Source organism: Plectropomus leopardus, chromosome 10 (assembly GCF_026936395.1).
Source record: "Plectropomus leopardus strain MGB_pleo_1.0 chromosome 10, ASM2693639v1, whole genome shotgun sequence".
NCBI lineage: Eukaryota > Metazoa > Chordata > Actinopteri > Perciformes > Serranidae > Plectropomus > Plectropomus leopardus.
In genome coordinates this window covers 4,104,140-4,129,705 of record NC_142185.1, presented here as the reverse complement: position 1 = coordinate 4,129,705, position 25,566 = coordinate 4,104,140, and the positions used below count along the sequence as shown (strand labels likewise).

At 43.0% G+C, this 25,566-nt stretch overlaps 1 protein-coding gene across 1 annotated transcript; it reads right to left on the bottom strand.

The window, feature by feature from the left end:
• Window positions 1-312: 312 nt before the first annotated feature.
• klhdc3l (kelch domain containing 3-like) lies at window positions 313-24,913 on the bottom strand. The gene is made up of 8 exons (XM_042494500.2): window positions 24,708-24,913; window positions 11,700-11,881; window positions 10,589-10,677; window positions 10,372-10,450; window positions 8,618-8,664; window positions 7,199-7,319; window positions 6,076-6,265; window positions 313-3,625 (listed from the first exon to the last, which is right to left on the bottom strand). Exons 1-8 carry the CDS (start codon window positions 24,764-24,766, stop codon window positions 3,010-3,012), a joined length of 1,383 nt encoding a protein of 460 aa, XP_042350434.2. The 5' UTR covers window positions 24,767-24,913; the 3' UTR covers window positions 313-3,009.
• Window positions 24,914-25,566: the final 653 nt, after the last annotated feature.

Sequence of the window (25,566 nt, the reverse complement as noted above, 5' to 3'; positions counted from 1 at the left end):
CTAGAACTCACCCGGTACCCTCCCTACCTAAAACTACAGGGCTATCTAAGTAACCCTCACCTAGTCTTCGTCGGCTCCGCCGGGCACGCTAGGGGGCACCCCAGGGTTCACCGCGCAAAAACAAAAAACCCACAGGCTCATTCAAACCAGGTGAGCCCCAAAAAAAGGACCAACCTCATGTTGCGACACCAGCGTGAACACACAGCCCACCACTCACTCACACTCACCACAGCAACAAAGGTTCAGACAAGCCTCCATTATGTTACAACTGGCTCAAATGCCACAACACACAAGGACACACACACACCAGGATGGTTGCAAAAAGAAAACATTTATTTACAAAAATGATACTCAACACAATGAAAAGGTGTCTTGGTTGCAGGGAGTCAGAGAGCTCTGAGCAGGGCATGCAGCCACTAATATAGACTCTGCCCACAGCTGCTCTCAATCAGAGTGATCAGGCACTGCTCACTAGAGAGCTGCACTGTGGGACAAAGAGAGGCACACGCACACACACGCACGCGCGCGCGCACACACACACACACACACACACACTTACTCACTTACTTGAGAATACAAGTAAGGAGAAAATTATTCATACAATATTAATGATAACAATCACCATTAAACATGTATTGAAGCAGACATGCATTTATTTACAGAGGAAAAACTACTTTAGGTCAATTAAATATAATCACCAGGAGAGAAGAAATAAAGTAGGTATACAGTGAGTTTGGCTTAAGTTTGAGGCTGAGGAATGTGCTCTGTCCAAGAAGAAGAATGGAGAAATAAAATACTTCTGTGTGTCTTGTAAAAATGTCACAAATACACACATTTATAGCTAACATTTTTATGAGGTGCAGTTAGGCAAGCAGAAAGTTCAGCCAATATTATTGATGTGAGTCTGGTGGAGTGGAACATGAGTGGCTAGACTGCTCCGCTCAGCAGGTGGCCACGGCCGTGGCCACACACACACACACACACACACACACACACACACACACACACACACACACACACACACACACACACACACACACACACACACACACACAGGTGAAGCATGTCCGGGAAAACAGCAATGCAAAACACAATAGCATGTAACAAAAGGCAATTAACATTTTGGCATGAAATGTCCCGAGAATTACAAGAAATTAGTAAATGGTAACAAGAAAATGACCTTAAAATATTTTTTTCAATATAGTGGAGGGGATAAATAAAAAAATAGAAAAAAACTAGGGGAAAATGCCCAGAATACTATATCTGTAATTATTCTAATTAAATATTTAAAATAATGTTACAGAAGAAAAATGTATACATATATTATTTTCAATATTCAGCACTTTTTGTTGGGTACATTTTTTCACTTTTCTTGTCTTTCTTTCTTTTTATTATGATATTATTTATTTATTTTTGCTTGTCTTCAGGTAATTTTTTTTTCACATTTAACCTTTTGAAACTAAAACAAATTAGCTTAATTTCTTTCAAAAAATGGGAAGAGGGCAATGGGCAACTTAACAAGAAATTGTCCAAAAATTAGCAAGAAGTTAGTTAAAACTTACAAGAAAATTACCTGGAAATAAGGAGATATTTAAACCAACAATAACAAAATGTTATGAATATGCAGGTGTGAGTGGTGTGTGTAAAGGAGAGGTGGAGTAACATTCAGCAGGAAAAAGTGCATCTTCAGCTGTTGATGAATACATATTTGGTGCTTTAGTATTTCTGGCAGCAGCAGAGTGTGAATCTACCAGGCTTACTCTTTATATGAGGAGAAATAAAATGTATATTGAGGAACTTGAGTTGACTTACTAAAAATATGAATTTACAGTTTTCATTAAAAAAAATGAGAGCTTGAGATTATATCACAAGCATTTGTCCTGACAATCTTTAACCCTTTGAAACCTGCATCAACATCAGATTTTTTGTGCTGTGATCAGACACCTTCACATCTATTTGAACCGTTCAAACATAACCAAATTGGTGTGATTTCTTTAAAAAACACAGAAAAAGTCAATCAGCAACTTGGCATGAAATGTTCCGCAAATTAAGAAAGAAAAAAAAGAGAGAAGTAAAGATAAAAAGAAAATTAAAAAAAGAGAAAATCATTTGAAAATTATCAAGAAAACAAGGGGAAATACACATTCTAACAACATATTATTATTATGTTTCATATTTAAAATTATGTTACAGAAAAATAGATTTATTACTATTAATTATATCAATTACCTTATTTTAGCACTTTTTCAGGTCATTTCCTGTTTTTGTTCTTTCACTTTTATTGCTAAATAACACGTAATTGTACATGTAACTTAAACAAAAACAACACATTTCTCATTCATTTTTGGGTCATTTCTTTTTGTGTTGCTTATTGCCTTCTTTCTGTGTTTTTGAAAGAAATTAAGCTAGTTTGCTCAGGTTGAAAGGAGACGAAGAAGCACATCTCAAATCTAAAAGTTGACTTGATGCTTGCGGTGGGCTTCTCACTTGTCTTTTCACAAGTTCATGTGCCACTGAGCCTCACATGTCCCTCACCAACAACTGAGCATTTGGTACTTCAGTTAGAGGTGAGACACAGCGACAATGTCGATCTCTGGCGCCATCATGTGTTATTTAGGTGGTATGACAGGCAGGATTATCAGCTCTGTTGGCTGTGTGGAATAAATTAAAGCGATTGTGCAACATGTCTTGCACACTGTACCCTACAATGTTCACAGTGACAGTGTTATATTTGTTCATGACTGAAATTATTAGAGAGCATGTCTTAAAGTCATTTTCCAAGAATATTTTTCAGTACTGCAAAAAGGAAAAAATATAAATGCAGAAATTCACGTTAAAATTTATAATAAAAGTAACAATATGATAAAAATATTTAGTAGTTAGTTTCTTATTCACAGAATGTCAGTAAAACTCTTTAAACATATAAGATTGAACAAAGGTAAAGTGATAATATAACACTGTTTTTTTTTCACATTTCTCATACAGAATAAAACCTTTGTTCACAGGCTGTTAGGTGTCAGTCAGAGTCATCTGCCACACGGAGATGGGACTGTGTGAGGAGCAGGGTCTCCCCCCCAGTACCAGCAGCAGGTCAGGCAGATGCAGAGCTACATCCTCATCCTCCTGGTCCAGCAGGTCCTCCTCAGTGCAGCTCCACTGCTTCCTGAATGCCTTGTTTTCAAAGGTCAGACAGTTCCCGATCCGCTGTGCGTCTTTTCCCATCAGGCCCTCTGTGGTGTCTTCCAGGTCTGACGGCTGTTTGATCGTTTTGAACGTCTCCAGCTCGAACGCTTCCTCTGAGCCGAGAAAGGTGAGCGGGGCGGGGAAGCACTTGTTCTTGAAGGGTCGTAGTTTCCCGTCCAGCAGTCCGGGTTGGAGTCCTGAGCTGGAGCTGGGGCTGCTGCCGGTGGACCTATAGCTGGGGCCCAGCCCAGCACAGCAGTGGTGGATCTTGTCTGGGGGGGTGGAGCCTGGGAGCGTGGACAGCTGCGCCCATGTCTGAGAGGTGAAGCTGTACTTCCACAGGCAGTTCTTTGGCGAGTTCTGGCTCTCACCGCCCCCAAAAAGAAGCATACAGTCCCTGTAGGCCACGGCTGAGTGGCCCATCAGTCTGGAGGGGCCCGACCTGAGGGAAACAAGCACAGGGGGGTGTTAGCCAGAATGAACAGACTAAACAATGTCTATTGTGTGCATTGGTCTTTGTATTTATGAAACCTCCAGCTGGGAGAGTGGAGGGCTGGAAATCCTCAAATTATACTCAGAAACATACAAATAAACTCTGTGGAAGAATAGCTTCGCATCTCTATCAGAACATCTAATGTATATGGAAGTACATCTGTTCCATCCAATTTAAAAAGCCACTGAAAACATTACAGCAACTTGAAAATAGTTGGATTTTATACCTGGTATTTTGGAATGTGAACAAATTTGAATGTATATTATTTGATTTTTTTTTGTAAACCTGAACTTTTGATTCTGAATTTGTAAACAATGAAAACTTAAGGTGAAAATGTTATTAGAATTTAACTGAGAGAAAAAACAATCAGATACATAATTTTAACGCATAAATATTCCGTGCTAGAAATTCTGTTAAATTTTAAAATCAGATGGATCAGTTTTACTTCCACACATCTATTGTATGGAGGCTGAGCAAATAGAGAAATTAACTTTAATGTCACTGGAATCCATTAAACATCCCTTAATTAACGCAACTTGATTATTGGTGACTGGGGAACAATAGTGACTCATAATACATCCATTAGTGATGCATTAGTTAACTATATGACTCATATCCTTATTATCAAGTGTTACCAATATTCTTTCTTAATTTAAAAGGCAAAAAAATTAATGCTTGCTTGGGCAGTATCACGGTAATACGATATACCAGGGTATTCAGAAATCTTTAAGGTATGTTTTTCAACAACGTCATAAATACATGTGCTCCTCTTTCTATTAAACTCATCGTATGTAGTGCATAGAATTTACCACTAGAAAGCAGTCTCTGGTCTCTACTGGAAAGACACAGCAACACCTAGTGGTGGAGGAAGAAGTTACAGGTCTGTAAACAGCTGGTGGCCAGCAACGGGAAAAAGAGGTTGTGGGAAATAATGGCATGTTTTATACATCTAACTTGATAAATTAAGGATTTATTTTGACAAAACCATAGTTTGAGATTGTTGGAATAGTGGACTTACTGACTAGATTACTAGCAGGAGTCTTTTCAGTTGAGTTTAAATGAAGTTTGTTTTATAATAACTTAACGAAGCAATCAAGCCTCATCGGTCTTCTGTGATTGAGAAAAAGTTCAACCCAAAAGGTGTACAGTTATACTTCTCTGTTTAAGAAGGAAAATGGGTGTGAGAATATTATTATACCATCATGAAGCATATACAGAGGTGAAATTTCAGGAAGGCATGAAATATTACATACCGCCCTGCCCAGTAGCTGCAGGAAAGCGTTACAGCCTATTATGTTAAAGTTCAATGTACAGTGGTGAGAGCAGCTGCAATGAGTAATGCTGTAGTTCCTAACTTCCTGTGAACAAAGGACTTTGACTTTGTCTTGTGACAAAGGAGGGTGAGGCTTTCTTATAATATCTCACACAGTAGAGGTCAAAGAACCATCATAAACTGTCATATAGCCAGCATTATAGACCTTTCCCACCAAAATCAGCCGTGCACGCAGGTTTTTCTAACACGGGTAAACCTGCTAAAATGTAGCCGATCGGCTGCATTCCCACTGCCAGTGAACACACCGCTCCAGCATAGTAGTCTGCCTTTCTGTCAGCTGGCGTGCGTGTGTGTGTGTGTTGTTTTGTTGGTCACAGACAGGCAGGACAACGGGTAAACGGGAGACAGCAGCAGGAACAGATCTGCAATACTTTGGGATGTAAGTAATAGCATTTTATAATTTGTAACTTATTTTAACTTATTGTATTTTATAATGTGTGTTTAATTTTACTTTACAGTGTTTATTGTGTGTACAGCTTAAAGCTTTCTTTTAGTTATTAGTATCATTTTTGGTTCTTTTTTTTATCTCTGTTGTCTTATCACAATGACTCTGAGCTTGCACAAAAAAATCCTTTGTACCTGTACTTTCTGTCTGTGCATGTACAAATAGCGAATAAACTTCTTGAATCTTGAATCTTTGAAAATGTTTCAGTGGTTTCTTCCCTTTACATATCCCTTGCTTATTCAGTCTCTATTTCAAACTCAGTGTAGACTGTGTTTTAGTGTTGCTTAGGAGGAGAAAGAGAGTAATTACTGACTGCACGTCATTGCCTCTCCACGGTTAAGGAGCTGAAATTAGTGCGTTCATCCAAGTGTTGTGGTCTCATTAATGCCAATCAGAGCCGGAGGCAATAAAAACCTGTGTCTCCTGCAGTCATTTAACCCTGGTGTAAATACCAATCATATGCATTTCCATTGCATTAAAAAGCCAGATGTTAGCGGGTTTTAGTGCAGTGGGAATGAGGCTTTGGAGAGACAGAATTTTATGGATCTTTTGTGCAGTATCAGTACTGAATTCAGCTGTGGACGCAAGGCAACACCCAAAGGATAAACTGACACTTCTCACTTGTTTCTGAGGGAGCTCCATGTGTGGTTGATGGAATTCCACTTCCAGAAGTCTCTCTGCTCCCGCAAACCTTTCAGGCCCCCAAACAGGTACATGCAGCTGTGATTGGCCATGGCTGAGTGACTGTGTCTGGGGCCGGGGCCCGATGAGCCCTGCTGAGAACCGCTCAGGAGGGACCAAGCCATAGTATCTGTCAGGCACATAAACACACACAAGTACTTACAATAAACACACACTGAAGCTTACAGTGTGTGTTGTTAAGGCCAGAGTTCACAGGCAGTAAAATGGTTAATCACAACACGTTTCCATCATGATAATCCAGCTGTGTGTCAAAGGCAAATCTTATTGGCAAGTTAACTTTACACTGCTCAAATGGATGCCAGCATGAATAATGCAATAAATTAAAAAGAGGAACTGTTCTTTATTTATGAGAGTAGGCATTGGACTGGGGTGTGACTTCTTTTTTGTCTGTTTTTTTTTGGGTTGTTTTGTTTCTTTATCATGACCCTACCAGGAGCTACGAATATTTCTCATTGAGCCTCCCTGAGTAACTAAATGCATGACTTCTAACTCTATAAACAACCATATTTTGCATTTTCAGACTATGATAAATGGTATGATTTTGAAGAATTTAAAAGAAAACATACCTTTAAAAACACACTTGCAGGTTTTTGGGTTCTAAAAATATCTAAAATAAATGCAAAAAAATACAACCATTCAGAGTTGAATGTCCCTCCCCAAAGCCAAATCAAACTAGAAATACCACCATGCAGTTGTAAGCCTCTGTGCACCTTTAAACACCAAATTTGAATCAGCTCATTGTTGAGTACAAGTGAATGTTTGTGTCAAATTTTAAAAATTCCCTCAAGATGTTCTGGAGAAATCACATTCACAAGAATGAAACTGACAGTGCAAGTGGATGTTTGTGTTAAATTTGAGGGAATTCCCTTAAGGCGTTCTTGAGATAATGCATTCACAAGACTGGGCCGGCCAAACAGAAGGAACACAGGAAAACAGAATGCCTCTGGCCTCAGCTAGTGCTTGTGCGGAGAAATAAAATCGATACGTTTCTAAGAAAAATCTGCATTTTTTAAAAAATGGGAGTAAAAGCAACTTTATCTACCAAAATCCAAACTCCAGAAGTCCTGCGAGGATCCTTTCATGTCAATGAGACCTCCGTACACCAGCATGGCAGAGCCAACCACCACAGCACTGTGTCCTTTTCTGTTGGTTGGCATTTGAGTCTACACACAGAAACACAGACAGCAAGGCCTGAAAACATGGATGCTTCACACACATCTTCCCCATCAGCAGTTCAGAAAATCTCTACAATCAGCACAGTTTCAAGATTATTGTCACAAATTCAGTATCTGACCAAATGCCCCTAGCGTTTCTGAAATATGACGTTAAATAATGGCCAGATGAGTGTTTTTACAGAAGATTATGACGTCACAGTGAAGCTGATTTGTGATTTTTTTGGATATAAAATGTCCTCACTTCGCTGTTTTATTCTATTAGACATATGTGTGGAATTTTGTCATAATTAGCATGTGAATTTTTGAGGTTCATCAGTTCATTCTTGAGCCCAAGTGGTCGTTTGTGCCATATTTGAAGAAAAAAGGCTATTATCAACTTGGCAAGAGATGCCAGGAAACTACAAGAAACTATAAAAAGGTGAAAAGAAAATGAAATGAAAAACTGGTTTGAAATTAGAGACAGAAATAGAGAGACAATTATTAGAAAATAATATATATAAAAAAAGGAAAAATCTTCAGGAAAATCTGTCTAAAATTATTATGTTTATATACTTAAAATGATGGATTAAAAAAACAAAAAAAACTATTATCATTTATCTTATTAGTTAATTTGTCTTTTTTTCAAGTCTTTTTTTGGTCTTTTTAAAAATTTCTTGCTAATTTGGGGTAATTTCCTATTAAGTTGCTAATTGCCTTCTTTCCATTTTCGAAAAAATCAGGCCTATCGGTTCAGGTTTCAAAGGGTTAACATAAGACATTATAACGGTATGTTAGTGATATTTTAAAGTCATTCATGGATCATTTTAAGTTGTTATCATTCATATACACCCGGGATGTTTTTGAAGACAAACCTGAAAGCACTAATTCATGAAGAGTGTTTCCTGATTTATGTTAAATACTGTGATGCCTTTGTTTCTGATGTTTGAGTTTTAGCCTTGTTAATAAGGCAGTTGCTCTGCTACTGATTGAAAAAGGTGCTGCTGAAACGCAAAACAGGCTAATGCCAAATAAAGACCTCCTGTATCTGATAGCAGGGGGATTTCTTTCTTTAACCAGCTAACTTAAATACAGTGTATTCACTAACTACCAGTGCAAAACATGTTGTTATTATTATTTTCAATCACCAAATGTCATGCATTATCAGTTAAAGACAGAGTCTAATCCTCCACAAGTGTTGTCAGTAAGAACACTGAGAGAGAAGCTTGGCAATAGCAAGAGCAAACCACCGTGGTTCCATATGATCTGTTACCATTTTAAATCCTCATTGCATGAGAGGCGCTCTGTACCTGAGGGGAGCTCGTCTTTCCCTGGCAGTGAACCCATTTCTGCTTTGCTGAAACACACAACAAAGGAAAATCAGAATTCAGTAAAGCAAAGTCAAAAAAAGAAGCAACAGGGGGAAAAAAAACTTAAACTGAAGTAGGAATGTCGTAAGTTGCAAAAGAAAGACATGTTTTGCATTCATTTTATCTAAAATCATAACTGGTGTGCAAAAAAGAAGAAGAAGATGAAAAGAAGAAAAGAAAACAACAGAGAAGAGTGAAGGTGTGCTGGAAAGGCTGTAAAATATCCAGAAAAAATATGAACATAAGCCTGCCCCTGCAATATATGAATCAACTATAGACTCCAAGCATTCACTGCTGCACACAAACACTACACATACAAGGTCTTCAACAGTCTCCTGTGTGCAGGTTTTGGAACAATGACATTGAATCATTACCAGGAGTTTTCCTACGCATTCATTTGTGTGTGGCAGCCTGCCATGATTAACCCTTTAAAATCTGAATAAACTGGCTTGATTTCTTTAAATACACTGGAAAAAACATTTCCAATAGATTAGTAAAAAAGTTATAAGAAAATAATCTGAAATTAATTATTTATTTTTTCTGTACCCTAATTTTTATGTGATCATAATAATTAAAAAACAGTTTTCTTGATGTTTTTCTCTTGTTCATTAATGATTTTCTGGTGATTAACTCTTTTTTTAAAGCTAAATTTCAGGTCATTCTCTTGTCACCTTTTACTACTTTACTTACTAAACCAATTTTCTCATATTTTAAAGGTCCAAATGCTTGTCAAAGGCTATCTTAACGCAGCACAAAAACTGATATCAATCCAGTTCTCAAAGGGTTAAAACATCTGCCACCACAAATGGATTTTTTTTTTGGAGCTGGAGCGATCATTGGGATCTCTATAAGAATATATACTGTATATAACAGATGATTAATCACTGCACCACACTCTTGGAGCACGGAGCATACTCTGGGCATTACGGAGCAGTAATGAAAGTGAAACTTAGCCCTTTATTGTGCTTGGTCTAAAAGTTTGATCCATCCAAGGCTTGTCTTCATGTGACCCGCTATGACCGAACTGACAGATCAATTCTAGACCTTGTGACTTAACTCCTCAAACTGCTGCTAAAAAAAATGAAAAAAAAAGAAAACCTGTGCTGTGTTCACAGACTCGCAAAAATGTCCCAAATTAGAGAGGGGTCACAGAATGATGTTTAGGGGACACAGATGAAAGGAGGAGAGAGAGATAGTGTGTCTGCTCTCGGGAGAGGCAGGTGAGCTGGACTTCAGGTTCGCAGTAAACCATGAATGTTACAGTGAATGTGAGCTTCAGTTTGTAAGAACCGCCCGACCAATGAAACTCTGTTAGCACCATGTATTATCTTGCATGTTTACCGTCATCAGATCATCCCTAAAACTATCACCAACAAACATCTGCCATTAAGAGTCAGTGGCTGATCAGCGGCGTTCTATTAAAAATCTTCGCTGGTCCCCGACTCTGGCTGCTTGGAGGAGAGATAGTGAGTGATCTACATGGGGAGATTTTTATGTAGCAGCTGCATTAATCATTCAGTTGCACATAAGGGAAACACTGGATTATGAAATACAGTACTGAATATTTTCACAAGGTCTTGGAGACGTAGAGCTGCAATCGACATGCAATAACATGTCTGTCTGTCAAGCATGAACATTGCAGAAAATAGTGAATGTAGGTTGTATGCTGCGTGCAGCTACACAGTGAAACTCACCAATGTCAAACACCCAGAGGGGAAATCTCCACTTTGTGTATGCAGAATCCAGCATGCCTCCAAACACGTACAGGAAGCCCTAAAAAACAGCAGAGCTGTTAAACATATTCTTGACACAATGGAACACTCAGCAGACAGAAGCAACATTTGACAATTCATGCTTTTTTGTGCCATTTAAAGTTAGAAGTGACATCAACTGATCTGAATTACTTTGTACCTCATGAACCACCATAGTATGTTCTTCTAGTTCTTCTGGTGCAGCGTCAGATGACAGCGTACAGTTCAGCTCTGTCCACTCGTTACAAACTACAATATAGCACATGTTTGATTAGCTGAGGATCAGGAAACACAGTGCACCTTTCTTTTCATGTCTTGTCTTTTCTGGCTTTTAGAGGAACATGCAGAGCGGCAGCTTTGCTGTATGTCATATCGTATACTCTATTAATAAAGTAAATATGACATTAAAATTGGTTTTGATTTCATCAAATCTTTTATTTTTTCTCATGCAGTTGTAAAAATCCTACTTATTGGTACTATCATTGTGAGAAATACACATTTATTGATACATATTGATTGCAAATATTTGAAAAACTTTCAATACTAATTTTCTGCAGTATTGACACACTGGTGTCAGCTGCACTTGTGCACTCTTTTTCATTGTTCATGTTTACGACAGTCATTCTGCTGTTCTCTGCTACTACTACTGTCTATATGTATCTTTTCATTAAAAAAACAAGTGAATTTTCCTAGCGGCATCAGAAATGTTTTTTGAAAATTGATAATTAACCCATTGAAACCTGAAAAAATTGGCTTGATTTCTTTCAAAAGCATGGAAAGCAGGCAATGTGCAACCTAAAGGAAAAAGCATAACCCAAAAATTAACAAGAAATTCCAAAAAGTTTATGAGAAAATTACCTGAAATTTGCCACATAAACAGTAAAATAACAAAAACAGGACATTACCTGAAAAAAGTGCTTAAATAAAAATAAAAGTAAGAAATAGATAATAATAATAATAACAATAACAATAACAACAACAACAATAATAATAATAATAATAATAATAATAATTTCTGATAATTAAAATAATTATTATTACAGTTTTCTTGGTATTTTTGCTCTTTTTCTAAACACATTTTCAGGTCAATTTTTTTCAGCTTTTACTCTTATTTTTATTTTTTAATTTTTTTATATTTGCTTGACATTTTATGCAATGATGATTCAGGATTTAAAGGGCTAAAGTACTGCATCAAAGTTAGAAATTCCACTATGCTATCGTGCTAGCGTAGGACTAGTTTACAGGACAGCACACGGACCAATAGCCCTTACCCACACTGTACATCCAGAAGTCCCTCAGACAGCTGTTCTTTCTTCCTCCCAGGATGTAGACACTTCCACCGTTGCTGCAGCAGGCGTGCTTATAGCGGTCACATGGCGACTGGCTGCTCTGAGGGAGCCAAGTCCACAGGCAGGTACTATTTTGACTCATGGTGGCATCACCGGACCATTTTCTAAGAGAAGCAACAAATTTAACTGTTGAGATCAAATGTCACACAATATTTATTCAGAGCTCTTTCACAACAAGATTTTATTTTATTGCTATCGTGCAGAGGTGTAAGTCTTATGGAACTATGGGAAATACTCGCACTGTGCTTTAAGTCTGTCATATTTTATAAGTTCATTTTTTTTTTTTTTTTTGCAAAGTGGGAAAATGAAATACTGGTGGTCCAACATTTTCCTCACACTCAGCTTGACTTATTTCTTGCCTTCCTGACTTATCAGTAAACTCAGATAATCGATAAAAATGGAGGACGATGCTTGCAAGCAAAGCCGTGCTGATCAGATAATCACTGAGAGGCAGAGTGTGGAGGTACTTGATGGCAAAACTGCCGACATGATGTTTTTCAACTTGCTAAAAAGCAGCTGCCTTACAAACCTCAAAACAATCTGAGGACTCAGTGCAGAAACATAGTGCAGTTAAACCACATGGGAAAATACAAAAACTACACTGAAAGGCAAGACAATCACTAACAAATACTGTGTCACGATTCCTGCTCCTCTCCCCCTCCTCAGTACTTTTCCCGACGATCCTCCTGGTCCATCCCCATCGGTACCGCTGCATCATCGGACTGCTCGCTTGGCTTCGGAACCTCCGCCTGTCCCTGACCACGCTTCCGCCTTCTCCTCGACGGTAACTCCACACGTGCTGTCGAGCTGTTGGGCTACGGGGTTTCCTCCACATCCACGCCGAGTGACGTCAGCTTCGGCTCGTTGCTTCGATCTCCCTCCAGAGACTGTGTCGTGGGTTCCGACCTGAAGAACGAACTGTATGCTGAATTACCTCATCCTGCTTCGTGTCTGAATTGTGTTGGTCTGAATAAAAGTTATTACCAACTAATCCTGGTTACGGTTGTACTGCATCTGGGTCCTCACTACACCCGTTACAGTACAATCTGGCCAAACATGGACCCAGCAGACAACACCGCTCTCCAGTCCCGTCTTGCCCGCGTCGAGGGAATGCTGCAACAGCACGAAGCACAGCTCACCTCGAACGCAACCGAAGCTCGCCAATCGGCTTCGGCGTTGGAGCGTGCGCTAACGCAGTTAGCCACCCAAGTGCAGCAGATGGCTTCCTCGCTGACTCAGCACGCTCCGCCAACACCAGCCCCAGCTTCACCTGTTTTGCCACAGACACTCAGCCCGGCATCCGAACCTCGGGTGGGGGCTCCTGAACGATACGCCGGGGATCCAGAGGGTTGTAACCCGTTCCTGACGAACTGTTCGATCCTGTTTGCCCTGCAGCCACACACCTTCGCCACGGAGGGAGCCAGAGTCGCCTTCACCATTAACCACCTCACCGGCAGAGCTCGCTTGTGGGGAACGGCGGAATGGGAGAGAGGCACGCCAGCTTGTTCCTCCTTCCAGTCCTTCGCGGAGGAACTACGAAAGGTTTTCGGACCAGTACCAGCAGGACCTGACGCCACTGGGGGTCTTCTGAGCCAGAGACAGGGGAACCGAACGGTCGCTGATTTCACCATCGACTTCAGAACCCGGGCTCGACTGAGTGAGTGGAACATGGCGGCTCAATGCGACGCCTTCCTCAACGGGCTAGCTCCGTACATTAAGGACGAGCTGGTTTCGTTCGACCTCCCCAACTCATTGGATGGCTTGATCGAACTGACCACGAGGCTAGACAGGCGGATTCAAGCCAGAAGGAGAGAGCAACGTTTGGAGGGGGCTGAACACCGTTTCTCCGTTCATCAGCATGGGCCACCTGCTAACCCCGGTCTCCATTCTGAACCCACCTCAGGAGCCGAACCCATGCAGGTGGGCCGCACCGGTTTGTCACCAGAGGAACGGGAGAGACGACGTCGTGGGAACCTCTGCCTCTACTGTGGCCAGGCCGGCCATTTTGTTTCACGTCGAAGAACGAACTGTATGCTGAATTACCTCATCCTGCTTCGTGTCTGAATTGTGTTGGTCTGAATAAAAGTTATTACCAACTAATCCTGGTTATGGTTGTACTGCATCTGGGTCCTCACTACACCCGTTACAGTACAATCTGGCCAAACATGGACCCAGCAGACAACACCGCTCTCCAGTCCCGTCTTGCCCGCGTCGAGGGAATGCTGCAACAGCACGAAGCACAGCTCACCTCGAACGCAACCGAAGCTCGCCAATCGGCTTCGGCGTTGGAGCGTGCGCTAACGCAGTTAGCCACCCAAGTGCAGCAGATGGCTTCCTCGCTGACTCAGCACGCTCCGCCAACACCAGCCCCAGCTTCACCTGTTTTGCCACAGACACTCAGCCCGGCATCAGAACCTCGGGTGGGGGCTCCTGAACGATACGCCGGGGATCCAGAGGGTTGTAACCCGTTCCTGACGAACTGTTCGATCCTGTTTGCCCTGCAGCCACACACCTTCGCCACGGAGGGAGCCAGAGTCGCCTTCACCATTAACCACCTCACCGGCAGCGCTCGCCAGGGGAACGGCGGAATGGGAGAGAGGCACGCCAGCTTGTTCCTCCGTCCAGTCCTTCGCGGAGGAACTACGAAAGGTTTTCGGACCAGTACCAGCAGGACCTGACGCCACTGGGGGTCTTCTGAGCCAGAGACAGGGGAACCGAACGGTCGCTGATTTCGCCATCGACTTCAGAACCCGGGCTCGACTGAGTGAGTGGAACATGGCGGCTCAATGCGACGCCTTCCTCAACGGGCTAGCTCAGACATTAAGGACGAGCTGGTTTCGTTCGACCTCCCCAACTCATTGGATGGCTTGATCGAACTGACCACGAGGCTAGACAGGCGGATTCAAGCCAGAAGGAGAGAGCAACGTTTGGAGGGGGCTGAACACCGTTTCTCCGTTCATCAGCATGGGCCACCTGCTAACCCCGGTCTCCATTCTGAACCCACCTCAGGAGCCGAACCCATGCAGGTGGGCCGCACCGGTTTGTCACCAGAGGAACGGGAGAGACGACGTCGTGGGAACCTCTGCCTCTACTGTGGCCAGGCCGGCCATTTTGTTTCACGTTGTCCAGTAAAAGGGAGGGCTCAGCGGTAGATGGGGGCATCCTGCTGAGCCGATCATTGAACTCTGCCCCCTATCAACGGCCCCTGTTCCATGTCCAGCTTCTGTTGGGTGAGGGGTCCCACACTCTCGCCTCCTTCATAGACTCTGGAGCTGATGTTAACCTCATTGATGAGGAACTCGCTCGGCAGCTGGAGATCGAGCTGGACCCTCTGCCCGTCCTGTTCCGGCCAGCGCACTAGACGGCCACCTCCTGGGAAGGGTCACCCACCAGACCACGCCCATCTCCATGCTCCTGCTAGGCATACACCTGGAGACCATCCGTTTTCATGTGCTGAGGTCTCCTAATCTTCCCCTGATCCTTGGGTACCCCTGGCTGTGTCGGCATAACCCCCACATCGACTGGTCTACGGGGCCCATTTTGGGGTGGAGTCCTTCGTGCCATCAGGTCTGCCTTCAACAGACGGTCAGGCCAGTGCCAGCTCCCTGTTCCAGTTCCTGCTCCTCGCCAGATCTCTCTATGGTACCCCCAGAGTATCATGACTTCCGAGAGGTCTTCAGCAAGATGAGGGCCACGTCACTGCCCCCACATCGTCCCTACGACTGTGCCATTGACCTCCTTCCTGGTTCTGTTCCCCCCAAGGGACGTCTGTATTCCCTGTCGGCACCGGAAAGAGAGGCCATGGACACTTACATTAAGGAGGCCTTGGCATCTGGCATCATCCGTCCCTCCTCCTCTCCCGCTGGCGCAGGGTTCTTCTTCGTAGGCAAGAAAGATGGCTCCCTGCGACCCTGTATTGATTACCGGGGTCTCAACGACATCACCGTAAAGAACCGTTACCCTCTCCCTCTCATCGCCTCGGCGTTCGAGCTCCTACAAGGGTCCACTATCTACACAAAGTTGGATCTACGAAACGCCTACCACCTGGTTCGGATCCGTGAGGGGGACGAGTGGAAGACGGCCTTCAACACACCAACAGGACATTATGAATACCTGGTGATGCCGTTTGGGTTAACCAATGCCCCGGCCGTTTTCCAGGCTCTGATCAATGACGTGCTCAGAGACCTGCTCAACAAATTCGTGTTTGTGTACTTGGACGACATCCTGATCTTCTCCCGCACGAAGCAAGAGCACGTTCACCACGTCCAGACCGTCCTGCAACGCCTGCTGAGCAACTCCCTCTTTGTGAAGGCCGAAGTGTGAGTTTCACGCCACGTCAGTTTCCTTCCTGGGCTACATCATAAGCCATAACCATATGGAGATGGACCCGGCTAAGGTCTCTGCAGTCACCTCTTGGCCTGTTCCTGATTCCCGCAAGCAGCTTCAACGTTTCCTGGGTTTCGCCAACTTCTACAGGCGGTTCATCCGGGGCTACAGTGCTGTGGCGGCTCCTCTCACGGCCCTCACCTCCTGCAACATCCCCTTCCGTTGGTCTCCGGCCGCGGAGGGAGCGTTCCGTACTCTCAAGGAACGCTTCAGCTCGGCTCCCATCCTCCTGATCCCGGACCCTGACCGTCAATTCGTGGTGGAGGTGGACGCTTCCGATGTGGGTGCGGGGGCCGTTCTCTCTCAACGTTCTGCCAAGGACCAGAAGCTCCATCCCTGTGCTTTCTTCTCTCGTCGTTTGTCCCCTGCTGAGAAGAACTACGATATTGGTAACCGTGAGCTGCTGGCAGTTAAGTTGGCCTTAGAGGAGTGGAGACACTGGCTGGAGGGAACCAAAGTCCCCTTCCTCGTCTGGACTGATCACAAGAACCTCGAGTACATCCGCTCTGCAAAAAGACTGAACTCCCGTCAAGCCCGGTGGGCTCTGTTATTCGCCAGATTCACCTTCACCCTGTCATACCGACCTGGTTCCCGAAACATCAAGCCTGACGCCCTATCCCGTCAGTTTCTGGTTGGAGAGGGGGACTCCTCCAACTCGGACAGTATTATTCCTGCTTCCTGTCTCCTGGCCGCCCTCACCTGGGCCATCGAGGAGCGGGTCAAAGCGGCAGTGGAGGACCAGCCGGGGCCCAGTTCCTGTCCGCCAGGTCGGCTCTTCGTTCCACAAGACCTGAGGTCCGAGGTTCTGCAGTGGGCACACAGTTCCCGGCTCACCTGTCACCCAGGCATTGCCCGTACCAAGGAGGTGGTGCAACGACGGTTCTGGTGGGCCACCATGGACGAGGACATCTCGGGCTTCGTCAACGCCTGCCCAGTCTGCAGCCAGAATAAGGCTCCCCGGAGGGCTCCTGCTGGTCACCTTCAGCCCCTGCCTGTGCCTCATCGTCCCTGGTCCCACATCTCCGTGGACTTTGTAACCGGTCTGCCACTGTCGGGAGGCAACACCACTATCCTGACAGTGGTAGACCGGTTTAGTAAGATGGCTCACTTCGTGCCTCTGCCTAAACTTCCATCTGCTAAAGAGACTGCTGAGTTGTTCCTGGAACACGTGTTTCGTCTCCATGGTCTCCCTACTGATGTGGTTTCGGACCGGGGTCCCCAGTTCACCTCCTCATTCTGGAGAGAATTCTGCCGCCTCCTGGGTGCCTCGGTCAGCCTGTCCTCCGGTTACCACCCTCAGTCTAACGGCCAGACTGAACGTAAGAATCAGCAGATGGAAACAGCACTCCGCTGTATGGCATCCAGACATCCCGCTTCCTGGTCTTCGCATCTGATGTGGGTAGAATACGCTCATAACACCCTCACCAGCTCTGCAACCGGCATGTCCCCATTCCAATGTGCGTATGGGTTCCAACCTCCCTTGTTTCCCGACCAAGAGAGGGAGACCGCCTTCCCTTCTGTGGAGGCCTTCATCCGTTGCTGCCACCAGGGTTGGACCCGGGCCCGATCTGCTCTACTGGGGTCCGCAGAACGTTACGCCACGGCCGCTAATCGGCGTCGTTCCCGGGCTCCAGCCTACCAAGTGGGGCAGAAGGTCTGGCTGTCGACACGGGATCTCCCCTTGAAGGAGGATTCCAAGAAGTTGGCTCCCAAGTTCATCGGTCCGTTCCCCATCGACAAGGTGATCAACCCAGTGGCGGTCCGATTGAGATTACCCCGGTCCATGAGGGTCCATGCCACCTTTCATGTCTCCCGAATCAAGCCGTTCCGGGAGAGCCCTCTGCAACCTCCGTCCCGACCTCCTCCTCCTCCCCGCATCATAGATGGGACCCCTGCCTCTCCGGTACGCCGCCTGCTGCGCTCTCGCCCGTCGTGGTAGGGGCCTTCAGTACCTCGTCGATTGGGAGGGGTACGGTCCGGAGGAGCGATCGCGGGTTCCGGCACGCCAGATCCTGGATGACAACCTGGTGGAGGAGTTCCATCGGCAACATCCCGACCAGCCCTCCGGATCCGCCTCGGCACGTGGGGGTCCCGGTTCTGCTTCCCGTCCTGCTCCTGTGTCCGCACCGCCCGGGGATGACGACGTGGGTTCTGCCTCGGACTCCGGTGATGTCGGCCAGGAGTGTGTCTGGGGTCTCGGAGGAGTTCTGACCTCCTCCGGGCCCCCGCCCGCCCGCCTTCGGTGGTTCGTGGTGGGACGTCGTGGGCCGTCCCTTGGGGGGGGGGTTCTGTCACGATTCCTGCTCCTCTCCCCCTCCTCAGTACTTTTCCATTCACTCTTCCTCTGCTCACTCTACCTGCTGGCCACGCCCACTCTGCCTGCTCTACTCACCTCCAGCTGCATCTCATCAGTAATCAACCCAGTATATAAGCCTGCCACACACACACTCTCATTGCCAGATTGTTCTACGCACTATGCAAGACTCTCCAGCATTCTCCTGCCAGATCTCCGAAAGCCGACCCTGCCTGTCCCCGACCTGCTCTCTTCGCCTGATCCCCGGTAAACCTACCTGCCTTCTGTCCTCGACCTCGAGCTCTGTTTTGGCGTCCCTGATCTGCTTCGCTGGTAAAGACATCTCCGCCTGGCCCCGACGATCCTCCTGGTCCATCCCCATCGGTACCGCTGCATCATCGGACTGCTCACTCGGCTTCGGAACCTCCACCTGTCCCTGACCACGCTTCCGCCTTCTCCTCGACGGTAACTCCACACGTGCTGTCGAGCTGTTGGGCTACGGGGTTTCCTCCACATCCACGCCGAGTGACGTCAGCTTCGGCTCGTTGCTTCGATCTCCCTCCAGAGACTGTGTCGTGGGTTCCGACCCGAAGAACGAACTGTATGCTGAATTACCTCATCCTGCTTCGTGTCTGAATTGTGTTGGTCTGAATAAAAGTTATTACCAACTAATCCTGGTTACGGTTGTACTGCATCTGGGTCCTCACTACACCCGTTACATACTGCACTATGGGAGACACTGCACATTCCAAATCCTGCCATCCAGTTGTATGCCTCCGTGCACCAGTCATGTTGCACTTTAAGTTTACATCCACATCTGTCAGGGTTCATACACCTTTTCCAAGGTCAATTTCAAGCACTTTTCAAGATCCATTTTCAACCTATTCCAGCACCCTACAGCTGTGGTAAACAACATATTAATATGAATACATACACTAGAAATGGATTATTTCTTTTTTTTTCTTTATCACATTAAAAGAGATGGTATTATGCTATAAAAAAAAAAGTTGTGTTAAGGATAAGAAATGAAAGAAGTTTGATGTTTTAAGATGTGTCATCTGTCTGTGAGTAGACTGCTTGCTATCTAACTTGGCTGCTTCAACAGAACTGAAGAACTGCAGAGCTGAGAAAGCTGCTCGCATGAGAGGCAAGACATCTGCAACAAACTCACACCAATCCAGTTTCCTATGATATAGCTGTTAGACTGACCATGACCTGAATCTTGACCAACATACAGCTCTATCAGTCATATTCCAGAGGGACAAACAAACAACATAAGCAGAAAAAATCACAAGTTTTATAATCACCACCTGGACCACCTGAAATGGACTGAATAAGGTCTGCATCTGGTTAAAGTTAGATGCTGAGCAGCCCCTATGTTAACGTCAGTAAAATCAGAAGCACAGACCCACAAACTTCTGCCTCTGTCTGCCCCTCCAAAACATCCTGTGGCTGAAATCCACCGTGTACCAAACACCAGTAGAAACACCTACGTCAGCACTCTGTAAACTGTGATCATGATAAGAAACCGACCATCAGGCACCTTGCGGCTCAGAGAGGAATACTGGAAGAAAATGGATCTTGTGTTTCCTCTCCTCACCCGCTGACACCTGATATCCTCTCTGCGAATGCTGCAGCCAACTACAGCGGCGGGGCTAACATATGGCGTGACGCGCCATTGTGCGTTAGCAGGATAGTGTTAGTTGTTATGGCTGAGGCGAGCTTTGCTCCTCTGGGTGTTTGGCTGGGACTGTGAATCACACAGCACCTGACTGCTGCTATAACTGTTGGCCCTGGTGTCAGGAGGGAAGCACTGAAGCACGGCTCTGGGGACGGGCTCTCCACTCGCTAAGCGTGGGGTCGGTTCCCTCCAACTACAGTCATGATTCATTTTTTTACTTTTGGGAGGGTTTATTTGGTCACTTTGACGTTTTTGGCACTTACTTAGATCAACACAAGGCGGTTTTCCAGTGAGGATTTGCGCAAAACTTAAGTAATATTTTCAAAATGTCGTTAAAAATCAATTGCGGGATGACTGCGTTTCCACTGAGTGATATTTTGGAACTTTTCCTTCCAGGATAAATTTCCAAGAAGCATGGTGATGGATGTTCAAAACATCAGCAGCTTTATTTCTATAGCAGCCACCACATAAGTCGTCATTATTTCCAATCTAAGGCTACGTAGGCGAAAGGCCCAAAAAGTGTTTCCATTGCAGCTATGCAAAATATGGCTTTTTGGATTCACCTGAAATACCATCTCATGCGAGTGAAAAACTTTTTTGTGATAAATGAGTATCTTGCTTTTTTTTTATTGATGTGTTTCCAATAGGCAGGGTTTATATTCACAATTTCAATTTGCGCAATTTGTGGGTTAAAAGAAGCCCGCCTAATGACATTTTTCTAAACTACAATGACCATTCTCCCTCTTCAGTCAAAGCCAATGCCACACTCCTTTTTCTTTGTTTTCTCTGGTTTTAAGTTTTAAGTTTTATATACAAAAAAATCTTTTCAGCAGTGAAATACTTCTTTAATTTAATTCAGCCTTTTACAGATAAGGTTATTTTTTTGGAAAAACACTAAAAGTGACGCACTATGGGTGTCTTCTTTGATCCATAGCGCTGACAGGGCAGATTAAGATATGCCACGAAGGGAAACACTTCATTTTCAGTTTTGATTTTCATCTCGAACTAAAACGTAGATTGTATTTTTTGATCTATAAAATACGACTGCTAAACTGGATAGTGAGAAATACTGTTGCTGTCATCAAATGCTGACTTAAACGATTAATTGATTATCAAAAAAGTTGCTAGTTAATAAAATCTCAATTAATTGGCAGCTACAAGGACTGACTTAGTTGTCAGAATATAACAGGAAACGATGAAAAAAAAAGATGAATCACATTAACAACCTTTTACAATATTCATGGAGCTACAGTAAATGACAGCAAGGTTTAACATTGTTGCTCTTTGTGTTTGGTTAATAACAGTAATTTTCCACACTGTAATATGTATGAGCGAGGAGGCGCAGTAAACTTTTCCACAGTGACTCACGAGCCATAAGCTGCTGCAAACCTCTCCTCTGTCTTCACCTTGCAAACATCGCGGCTCTCTGCTACATCTTATCAAAGCGTCACATGAGCAAACAGCTCTGAGGTCATGACATTGTTTTCACACCTTGCTCTGCTTTGTTGAAACACCTGATAGTTTCTTGTATAAAGAGCAATGTGGTCAGTAAAATCAACAAAAGCCCAAACAAATTCCCTCTTTGATGTGACGATATTGTAGGGATGTCGATTGGTACTTAAAAATATGAACACAATTGATTTTTGATAAAAAAAAATCATTAGTAATGTGGATATAATGACAAAGTTGGTAAAGGCAAGTATTAAAACAGGTAGAACTTTCTAATAAGTTCAGTTGAGTTCATCACTTTACTAGAATGCAACCATTAAAATCAGGAAGACGATGTATAGTTTCATATCCGATACTATAAAATGTCTTATTTATATTGCCATGATGTACCGGTACGATAAAAAGGGATAAAATACACTACTAGAATATCAGATATACCTTAACCTCAGTCACAGAGCAAGGTCTATCATTAAAATACTTACATATAAAATTCACGTAATTAGTCTGATATCTTATCTTCAGTTCTTATCTGGGTGAATTATGGTTGAATTTTAAAATTTTACAAATTAATTTATAGAAATATAAGAAAGAAAACCAGCAACAGTATTACTTTATAACCCTGCACAGGAAAAACAACAAAACAAACAAAAAAAACAACAACTTTTGTTGCAACAAGGAGTGAGTGATACTGATTAATGAATGTTATTTGCTGAGGCTGTGGTTTGTGTCATTTGTTTGGAATGTATTAAGCCATCTGTCAATAAAAGGAGTGTCAACAAAAACTGAACAATTTATTAAAGTCTGAGGCTAATTATTACTAACGTATTTACCTGTGGGGTGTGTGTATTTGTCAGGCTATTAGGTGTATTTGTAATTCAGTAATTACTTGTGTTTCCATTATGAAACCTTTCCATCAGCTACATAAAATAAAGCTTTTTTTCTTTTCTTTTTCCCCTGACACGTCACTGAGGAGATTCCATGTCTTTGGATGAGTTTGTATTTTCAGCTTCTATCCATGAAGGAATTTCTCAGGACTGAAAAGCTGACACATGTCGAGGCACGTCGGCCCATTTAAATATCAGCGCTGCGCCAAAAAAACCTTGCTCGCATTAACTTGAGTCGTAGGGGAAAGAGTGGCGAGAATTTTTTTCATGAATACTATGTTACCTTGTTTGGACTTTCTACTTTAAGTTAGCTATAACATTGCAATCTACACAGGGTTCCCACGATTTTAAAGAACACAATTTTCAAACTTTTCCATGACTTTTAAAAGATGCATGATTTTACTAATCCCATGATTTTTCCACAATAAAAAAAAAATCCTTCTCCCAATGTCTTAGTATTTTAAGACATCGGAAAGACTGTTTTAAGAAATTTTAAAACCAGCCTTATTTTTAGATAAACAAATTGAATGCCTTTTAGGACTTTTTAAGGATCTGTGGGAACCCTGGTGAATACAAGTGTCAGTGATTGAAACAGGATGTGCCACATGTGTGAGGTAATACTTCAGTGAGTCACTGTAAACTCATCTTACAGCAACAACAGTCTGAATGAAGATTCCAGTACCGGTTTAACTCACCAGAGCAAAGAAATCCCACCGCACACAAACACGCGCATTCTCTACTCGCTCCAAATTACTTTTATGTTTTTTATATCCAACATATTTTCATGCTGGCTGTGATATCACAGCAACTTAACAAATAATGTGTCCCTTTAGAACTGGGGAGGCTTCCTCTCACTAACTTTACATTACAGCTCAGCCTAACAGACACAAACACAGCTAGCAGGCAACATTCCCACAACATCGACTAATGTTACCTACAAGTTGCAATAATGTTTTAAAGAAAACATTTGAATCTAATCTTCAGTGAACGCTTTAAAGATGTTTATCATGTCAAATAATGCTACTATAAGGTTAAATGCTGATTAATAACGTTACAACTGCAACATTCTGAGGATGTTTTGGTGATGTTGAGAGGTGACAGATCATAGAATGTTCTTTTTTTTTCATAAAACATTCTCACAACATTACATGAGAACAAAGGAAGAACATTTTAAAAGCGGCATTCAAAATGAGGACTGATATTAGAGAGTTTCTCCTAAGTTAACTCTAAATATTTCAAACAACCTTATTAAGACAGTCACTTTTACTTAACTCTCTGAATTACTCAGACACATACGTAAGCATCTGTCTTGCTTACGTTGGTTAAATCTGCACGAGGCATCTCTCCAGCAAGCAAGTTCCGGTGAAACGTTCAGCGAACGGTACAAGTTTTCTTTATGTTCCCAGAACGTTCTTCCTAAAGTTTGAGCAACATTCTCTAAACATAAAAAAAAGATTAATTTTCGTTGTTTATTAGTATATCACATTAAATTACACTTTTATCTTACAGAAAGGTCTGTAATCTCAGTCCTCAATAGCATTCTCTGAACTTTGCTTTGAAAACGTTCTTCCTTTGATCTCATGTAACATTGTGGAAACGTTTGTAAAAAAAACATTCTATGATCCGTCACCTCTCAACATCCCCAAAACAGCCTCAGAATGTTGCAGCCAAAACGTTATGTTTTAGTCGGCATTTAATCTCACAGGAACATTATGTGAAAGCATAAACATCCCTAAAACGTTCTCTGAACATGAGATTTAAATGTTTGCTTTAAAACATTGGTGTAACTTATAGGTAACGTTAGCCAGTGTTGTGGGAACGTTCCCTGCTAGCTGGGTAGCTAAGTTAACGTTACTAATGACAGTCAACAGCGTAACAAGCACTTCAGGAGGAATGTGAACCGTTAATTTACGGCTCCGTTTCCAGGGGAACACCTACGATGTGTATTAAGGACCTTAACGTTACTTGGTTCATTAAACGTAAGTTTTAACTTCATGGTCACATCCTGTCGGTGTGTTGTTTTGACATATTAAAGCACAAACGCGGTGATAACGTTAATGTTGAAGACGAGGAAATGAACTTTTTTAGAGCTTCTTTACAGATTGCAACGTTACTCGATGCAAATAAGGATAAAGCAGCCTATGTTTCTGTGGCAAATTGTTTCCAAATCTTTAAAATTGCGTGACAGGCATTTTATATTCGGGAAAACTTGTAGTAAACAATAATTTGTTACTTACGAGACCCCGGCTGCTCCTCTTCCTCTCACTGTCTCTCTGTGAACGCGCTGCTGTCGCATTCAGGGTCGCCTCGTAAATTGTTACTTCTACATCTGAAAGTCCTGAAAATAACATTGAAGGGCTTACGTTGCACAAACCTCTACAGAAAAGGGAAGTAAGAAAATATTTCTTCGAGTGGCGTTCATAATCGGCAACAGACAAGACTGAGGTTGGGTCTGATTTCTGAACTGTAGTGCTCTGATTAGTAGGTTTGCATTAGTGTGTTAGCATAAGACAAAGCAAATAAAAAAGACAACTAAGTAATTTTTATGGTAAGAGCTGTTAATAAGGGGTACAAATACATATAATATGATTTGTTTGAAGAGATAGATATATCAAAAAATATCAAAAAACATTACATTTTCAAAGTAAAAAAGTTCTGTAATCTTTGTCCTCAATAACATGTTCTGAATGTTGCTGTGAAAATGTTCTTCCTTTGTTCTCATGTAACTTTTTGGGAATGTTTTATAAAAGAACATTGTATAATTTGTCAAGTCTCAACATCACCTAAAACATCCTCAAAATGTTGCAGTCATAACATTATGACTCAGTCAGCATTTAACCATATAGGAAAATTCTGTTAAATGACAAACATCCTTAAAATGTTCTTTGAACATTAGATTAAAATGTTCTCTTTAAAACATCACTGCAACTTGTAGGTAAATTGGCCAGTGTTGTGGGAACTTGGCCACTTTCTGGGTTTTGAAATTCACATTGAAGTGTGAAAGCTATGCTCTTCTTAGTTGTTAACTTTTTAAAAATGTTATCAAGTAAGTTAGGTTTTGATTTTGTTTGGACCCCAAAGCAGAGACTGACGTGG